The sequence below is a fragment of the Mizuhopecten yessoensis genome, unplaced genomic scaffold (assembly GCF_002113885.1).
Source record: "Mizuhopecten yessoensis strain PY_sf001 unplaced genomic scaffold, ASM211388v2 scaffold715699, whole genome shotgun sequence".
NCBI classification, from domain to species: domain Eukaryota; kingdom Metazoa; phylum Mollusca; class Bivalvia; order Pectinida; family Pectinidae; genus Mizuhopecten; species Mizuhopecten yessoensis.
The window spans coordinates 19,521-27,605 of record NW_018479747.1 but is presented as its reverse complement, the minus strand read 5'-3'; the positions used below and the strand labels follow the sequence as shown (position 1 = coordinate 27,605).

Here is an 8,085-nt window from a genome sequence, read left to right as displayed (position 1 = left end):
TCAATATAACGAAATAACAATTCGATAAAACGAAATAATAATTCGAATATATGTTCCATCTATTTTATCTGGAAAATAGTTTTCTTAAGTTATCGAGTTTAGCGAAATATTACTATATGTTGACTTTACTAGATACAGCAGATATGTTATGGAAATACTTTCGGGAGTCTTCACAGTGATTTCTGGTTTAAACATGAATTATGTTAGGGGGAAAAAAGCATCATTAGTCGGCATGACGGCGATTCATTTCCACAGAAGTGTGAGGGACGTTTAATGCAACCAGAATCGTCTAGGTTTCAAAGGATCCTTTGACACACGTAAAGTTCAAAGCGAATGGACCATCGATGTTACTTTTGTCCTTCACTCGCCAGCCAGAACTGGTCAAAAATGCTTCTTTGTTTTCTGTTCCCCAGCCACATCCGTGGCCTGTTGAATTCTCTACCGACAAACTAGCCGGGAGACACATCAGGGGACTGAGGGCATACTCTATACCTGCTATATTCGGATCACCAACGTTCTCCCTTACATTACTGTGTAAGTCTGGGTCAACAATGGACACGACCCCGTCGTCCTTCAAGACGCGGTGAACTTCTTTCATGGCATTTACAGGATCTGGCAGACCATGCAAAAGTTCAAACAAGACAACCCAGTCAAACTTGCCGGTCCAGTCAGCTGGCAAAGATGTCGCATCTTCTTTCACAAACGTCACGTTTTTGATACCTTGGGATTTGGACATTGCTTTCGCTTTTGTTATAGCATCTTCGTTGAAGTCAACACCGTATATGTGTTTGTATGGAAAACGCCTGCTTAACGCTCTCGTGACCCATCCTCTCCCAGACCCTAGATCGAGTATGGCAGTAATCGACCCTAAAAGTAGAACGTATTATATAACATTTTGTTTATTTGATACTTTTGAACATGAAGCATGCGTAATTTCTTAAAGAAATAAACTTTGTTTTTGTTCGAACAAATTTAATATGCATATTATATTGTCAACATTTATTTCATGTTCACAGAAATAAGCTTGGAATAGGATTCAAATTGTGTGCCTTTACATGTTTGAGTTCAAAAACAAACAATGATGTTTGTTACGAATATGAGCGGTGTCATTAATGTTAACGATATCATACAGAGGCGGTATAGAGTATTCACATCTGTATTGACAATGCCACGGAAACTTACTTATGGGTTTAGTAATAGGCAAAAGGAGTTGTTCGACCACCGATTCAGGATCCGTTGTTATTTCATCAATAGCTTCAACTAAATCCGAGGGCATTTCTCCGAAGCTTAAACCTATAATACATGTGATTGATACAGTCAACTAAGATATGATTAAATGAAATTGTGCAAAAATCATTTCGTGGGTATATATTGAACAAAATATATGTGATGTGAAGAAGAGCTAACATAGAATCAGATACAATATGCTTGTATTCGTTTTGTTCGAAAAATGATATTATTTGAAACAGTCATACCCGTTTCAGCTAGGAAACTATATCAATAGACATTATTAACATTTTTAGAATAGTAATCTAAACTTTAAATGACGTATCTAACAGCTGTATATAACGCTAACCTTTAGGACCATCTTTTCTGAAGCAGTTCTTTACTTTTTCAGTCAAAGTACCCATGAAAGGAAAGAAAAATGTTAAACTGACAGCATTAAGTCCCGGCTTGAGTTTCTGAGGAATATAGTAATTGTCAGACTCATCAAGCGACACGATCCTGGCGGATACAAGACAGCCCAGCCACTCCCGAACATACCTACAAAGGGAGGTAATTACACGTTATACATCACTAGACGGACCATACAGCCCAGTCACTCGCGAACATACCTACAAAAAGGGGGATTATTACACATAACATATCACTATTTAGAGCATGAAGACCAGTCACTCCAGGACATACCTTTAAAGGGAAATTATTACACAGAAGACATAATACAATAGTCAGATTTTACAACCCAGCCACTTCTGTCCATACCTACAAAGGGTAATGCGTCAATATTCAGATCATAAAGCCAAGCTACTCCCGAACCTAAAATGGGAGATAATACCACGTAATACATCACCTCTCAGATAATACTTCATACAACTCAGCCACTCATAAAGATAATGTCAAAGGGGGGTACATTATACGTAATATACACTAGTCTGGCCATTAAGCCCCTTACGGAATATCTATAACGGGAGATAATTACACGTAATACATCACTAGTCATAGACTATACAGCCCAGCCACTCCCGGACATACCTACAAAGGGAATTAAATTACACGTAATACATTATTAGTCCAACCACACAACCTAGCCATTCCCGGATTCAACTACATGTACAAATGTTGGTAATTACAGATATTTTTAACCTCATCTTTTCAATAGCGTGTCTGATTGGATAACATTAATTACTTGATGGTAAAAACTTACCCAGGAGCTCGAGTTTCTTCTACCAAATTTCAGTTAATCATAACTACTCTAGAAAATGAGGAGATGATTTGAGTGGCTGAAATCCTGATCAGTTAAACTGTTGTGTTATTAAACTGTGTTGGTATTATAAAATTTGTTTGTCTATTGCAGTAGGAAACCTTCGCCGTCCTAAAATATGATTAATCTCGGGAGAACAGTGAACCGTATTGTCACAAGGACAATACAAAACAATAAGAGAATACTGAAGTATATACAAAACCAAAATTCAAACTCAAAATCTGTAGAACTGGGGCAAAATATTACCAAAGGAAAAGTTTCCATGGAAACCCTTGCAAAAGTACAACGATATTACGACCAGGTGTTCCGGGAGGGCAGGCTTCGGCTTCATCGATGAAACCCCCTTGTAATCTATGTCAAATCCAAGCAATGTCACGTCCTCACATCGAGAACTGAGGTAGTGACAACAAAACCACCAGGCACTCTTATGAGCATAATAAAAAACACATCGACTTTCATAACAATAATGAAAAAATGCCTATTTTCCTGTGGGATTCTGATGGCGACCATGAAACTTGTCAATAGCCTTTACCAATCTGCATCATTGGAAACCCTGTGTTTTAACTTGCCCGTCAGCAGTCGACATCGATCACGGAAGTCATGATCTTCGGAGCAAGCGTTTGGGTGTCTTATCAACAGCGACATTTAAACACCATAGATAAGGGAAGCAGGAATGTAGCTATCGTGAAAGGTAAACATCAATGTCAGAAAGTCAAAATCGTTCCGCGTATCGAACAGCGTAGAAGTAAGCCGTCCCTGTCGGTCATGTTGAAGGTTCAGATCGTGGAAAGCGGCTTGAGTATAAGGGTCTATTGTGTCCTTGATTTCAGGTTCTGGAGGATATATAAGATCGATATAAGATTAACTGTAGATAGGAGTATACATCAATTAATTAATTAAATAATGTATTCTTGTTATTCAAAGACAGGACATCACCAATTTACATCTGAATGTGAAATTGAAGGACTTGGCAAGTTCTTTGTTTTTTCATTTCAACAAATTTTATTCATGTTGGTATATGAATGGGATCGAACAACAGGCTATGCTTATATCAGTTCTCTCCTGCATGTATTTGTATGATACAGTATATATATATATCATAATTCATAGTGAAATGAAAAATTGAAAAAAAAATACAACTTATATGCAAAACATATATCAATGTGTAAGTCAAATGTATAGGGGAGATAACGCAACTCTGCTACTCTGACCTCACCAGGGTAATGAGTTAATATTAACCATCTTCCTTCACTAGATCTGCCCTGGTAATTTAAGATTCACACAGAGTTACTCGTAGAAAGTTAAATGTTAAGCTTATATACCTTGAATATTTTGAATAAGCTATGCCATTATTGTATGGTGTATTAACATTCATATTTTAACATGTTAATGTTTATGATTTTTATTGCCAGTCCTAAGAAGCTCATCAATAACTTTCAATAAATTTAGATTCATTTTAAAACAGAAACAAATCGGCAAGAAGAGGGGCATACTTTGTTCTCAGTCTACTGGGAAAATCTTGCTACCGAACTCAACCAAGATGTTATCAACGAGAAAGCATACTCACAATATAGTTGTTAGTATATTTTAATTTGGCCTTTGTTGTATTTTTCAGATAACATAATATGCAACCACATTTTTTTCCTTGAAAAGCTCCCATAACAAGAAAACTGGAACGAGGAACGATAGTGGAAATGGTTGAAAAGTCAACCATTCGATAGAGGAAACCTTTTTGAGAAGTGGATGTTAAAGACTGATCAAAATCCACATACCGTTTATACCCCTTTTTGAATATACAGTATCACAATACGACTGTAACTATGACTTACTGGTACTGAATGTATAATGGATCACTAGTCCGATCCTATAGCCCTGCCACTCCCAGATAAACTAACAAAGGAGGTCATTACAAACTAGCATTACTAGTCAGACCAAAAAGCCTTGCAACTTGAGGCCATTCCTACAAAAGTAGGTCATTTAATGTAAAACATCGCTAGTAATACCAAACAGCGACTCATAGACATACCTACAAACGAAAGCAAATTATGTTTTACTTCACCAGAAAGACCTTACGTCTTAGACACTGCTAGACGTGCATATATCTACAAAGCAGGTTAATAATGTTAATCTCAAGCGAGACCCTACAGACCTACTCTCCACCATGTCAACAAGGGAGACAAGTTAGCATATCACAGCGCTAGTACTATAAGATTGTACAGCCAATTCAATGGCGGCCATACCTACAAATGGAAATACATCACACCACTTATTTCGCATAAACCAGTTACCATAAAGTCAGTCAAGACAATTGCTACAAAGAGAAATAGCCACATGCCAGTTATCATTAGTCAAAACTAACAACTCAGCAACCTCCGGACAATAGTGAGGTAATTATAGGAATACTTTACTAGTCAAGTCATGTAGCTCTTCCACTCAACTGCCGGACATACTGACATTTGCGAAGTAAGTTAATAAGACGTCATACATCACTACCCGTATACACTGCCTAGTCACCCTAGTATATACCTATCAACAAGGGAGATAACTACAATTTATATTATCTCATAAAATAAACTCATTGAGGTACACATGTACAAACACACGACGTTGATTCTGAATTCCATGACCTGGCAATATGACACTGCAATGTTGAACAAACACGTGACAGCTGGATGTGTGTCACCGGGTTCATAGCATAGAAGACAGATACCCGGCACCATGAACAGCGTACAATGTACGTCTGTTGAATCTTAGGAAATTCAAGAAATTAAAAGTTTTCTCTGCTGAAAATCAAAACCGTTTGATTTTTTGACTCCCTTGCAGCACTTTTCGGTATGAGAATATCATTTATAACAGGATATGTGATGGTAAAATGTAATAAAATTATTTAATGATAAAATGTATGCGAAGTAAAACGAATAATTGTTATATCATCACATGAAGGTGTACCAATATCCATACTGATTGGTCATTCCCTACCTACAGAGTTCTCCAGGACATCCTAACGTTTTTTTTTTTCCCCCCCCCCCCCCAAAAAAACAGCAACCCCCAATTGATAATATCTATTATGATATTGCAGTTCTTACAGTAATATATGTCTTACTGTTGTGTACCAGCAGACAGGTTATTGCATTGATTGAAATGTTATAATAAAGATGCTTAATAGTATGTTTTCCTAATTGTTAATATACATATATATTATTCTTTCAGATCATACAGCATCCTTTGTCATCCCGAATAATTCAAACGTGGTGTACGTCAGAAACACCAGACATTTAAACCTCAGTCACCTCCTTATGTCAGCCAGAATCAGTTTTTTTATGCTGGACCTCAACTGCCCTGGGTCTATAATTACCACATTCATTGATGAACATTCGTGAAAAATGGACATGAATTGAGATGTGTTTGTGTGGAAATGAAAAACATTTTCAGTTGATAATTAACTTAAACTATCAGAGATATGTAGTTATGACATAATTGATATGTATCTTTATTGATGTCATGTCATAGCTTATATGTAATCGTTACTGAGGACTTGTGAAAGAGTATTTATTGAGGTCTTTTTGAAAAAAATATACTTATTGATGGCATGAGTGAGAGTATATAGAGGACTTGTTAAAATAGTATTGTTTTCTTGTGTAAAGTTTTTATTGAAGTCTTGTTAAAATATTTATTGCTGTCTTTTGTAGAGTATTTATTGAGATCTTGTTAAAATATTCAATGTTTTGTGTTGAGTAGTTATTGAAGTCTTGTTAAAATATTTATTGATGTCATGGGTGAGAGTATATATGTATACATTAGATGTTGTGAGACTGACTGAAAGTAATTAAATGAGATATTGTGAGAGCATTTATTGAGGTCTTATGATAGAGTATTTTTATTATTGTTTTATTTGGTGTTAAAAGTGTGCATATGTGAAAATGTTTGAGGAAACATGAATGAATGTTGGAGTGTATAGACATGTGGGTGTTAGTGGGTGTTTGTGTGTGTGGGTGTGTGAGAGTGAAATAATGATGTGTACATTTTCTTCATTTTAGAATTCATCCTTGATTTATTAAAACATTCTGAATGTCAATTACTAGTTTGGTTTTTATATGATGATGTACAATTGATGTGAAGCCAATAAGAACTTAAAGCATACTAAAGCCATACGAACTCTTACGATACATACATTTTTTTTTCATATAAAAATGACAAATTTAATAAGGCAGCTTTTCAGTGACCAGAATGCACCATTTCACACTGAGGAATAATAAAAAAAATCATGGGGGGGGGGGGGGGGGGGGCATGCCCCCGGACCACTCTATGGGACTGCCTCGGTTCGCTCGGTTGGCCGGTTGACTCGCTTCGCTCGGCAAACATCTCGCACCAAAACTTTTGGACCCCCCCCCCCCTCCTCATCTCTACCTCTGGATCCACCACTGGTTACCAATTTTCAATTTTCTATTTTCTATTTATTGCGCTTGATTATCATGATGTTCGCGTATACAGTGCTGTTAGCGATCACTGTCGTCCACCTGTATAGTTACCAGCGTGAAGTTGGTTACTTATTCAATGTTGGGCTGGCGCAATATTGGGCTAGTTTGATATTCAAATGTACCTAACATAATAGTTCTTATGCCGCTTTTTCACACCTATACCACAACTGGGCATCTTCTTAGGTACCCACATGCAAAACGGCATCAACGATCCCCCAGGCTAAAGATGCCCACTTGGCATCATTTCGAATTTCAGTACATAATCGATCATTTTTCGTTTTCAACAGGCCACTGTATATTGTTATAGGTCTTATGCCTCTTTTTCCCACCTATACCACAAATGGACACCTTCTAAGGTATCCACCTGCAAAACGGCATAAACGATTCACCAGGCTAAAGATGCCCACTGGACATAATTTCGAATTTCAGTACTGATGTTCGCGTATACAGTGCTGTTAGCGATCACTGTCGTCCACCTGTATAGTTGCCAGCGTGAAGTTGGTTAGTTATTCAATGTTGGGCTGGCGCAATTTTGGGCTAGTTTGATATTCAAATGTACCTAACATAATAGTTCTTATTCCGCTTTTTCACACCTAAACCACAACTGGGCATCTTCCAAGGTATCCACATGCAAAACGCCATCAACGATACCCCAGGATAAAGATGCCCACTGGACATAATTTCGAATTTCAGTACATAATCGATCATTTTTCGTTTTCAACAGGCCACGGAATATTGTTATAGGTCTTATGCCTCTTTTTCACACCTATACCACAAATGGACACCTTCTAAGGTATCCACATGCAAAACGGCATAAACGATTCCCCAGGCTAAAGATGCCCACTGGACATCATTTCGAATTTCAGTACATAATCGTTAATTTTTCGTTTTCAACAGGCCACGGCATATTGTTATAGGTCTTATGCCGCTTTTTCACACCTATACCACAACTGGGCATCTTCTAAGGTATCCACATGCAAAACGGCATCAACGATACCCCAGGCTAAAGATGCCCACTGGGCATCATTTCGAATTTCAGTACATAATCGTTAATTTTTCGTTTTCAACAGGCCACGGCATATTGTTATAGGTCTTATGCCGCTTTTTCACACCTATACCACAACT

General features: G+C 37.3%; 1 protein-coding gene across 1 annotated transcript in view; it reads right to left on the bottom strand.

Annotated features, from left to right (window-relative positions):
• Positions 1 to 289: 289 nt before the first annotated feature.
• Positions 290 to 8,085, bottom strand: part of LOC110441198 — a 23,724-nt gene continuing 15,928 nt past the window's right edge. Inside the window, exons 2-4 of the mRNA XM_021484304.1 lie at positions 1,577 to 1,764; positions 1,183 to 1,293; positions 290 to 867 (exon numbers count right to left, since the gene is read on the bottom strand). Coding sequence (XP_021339979.1) covers positions 290 to 867; positions 1,183 to 1,293; positions 1,577 to 1,764 — 877 coding nt within the window. The remainder of the gene's footprint in view (positions 868 to 1,182; positions 1,294 to 1,576; positions 1,765 to 8,085) is intronic.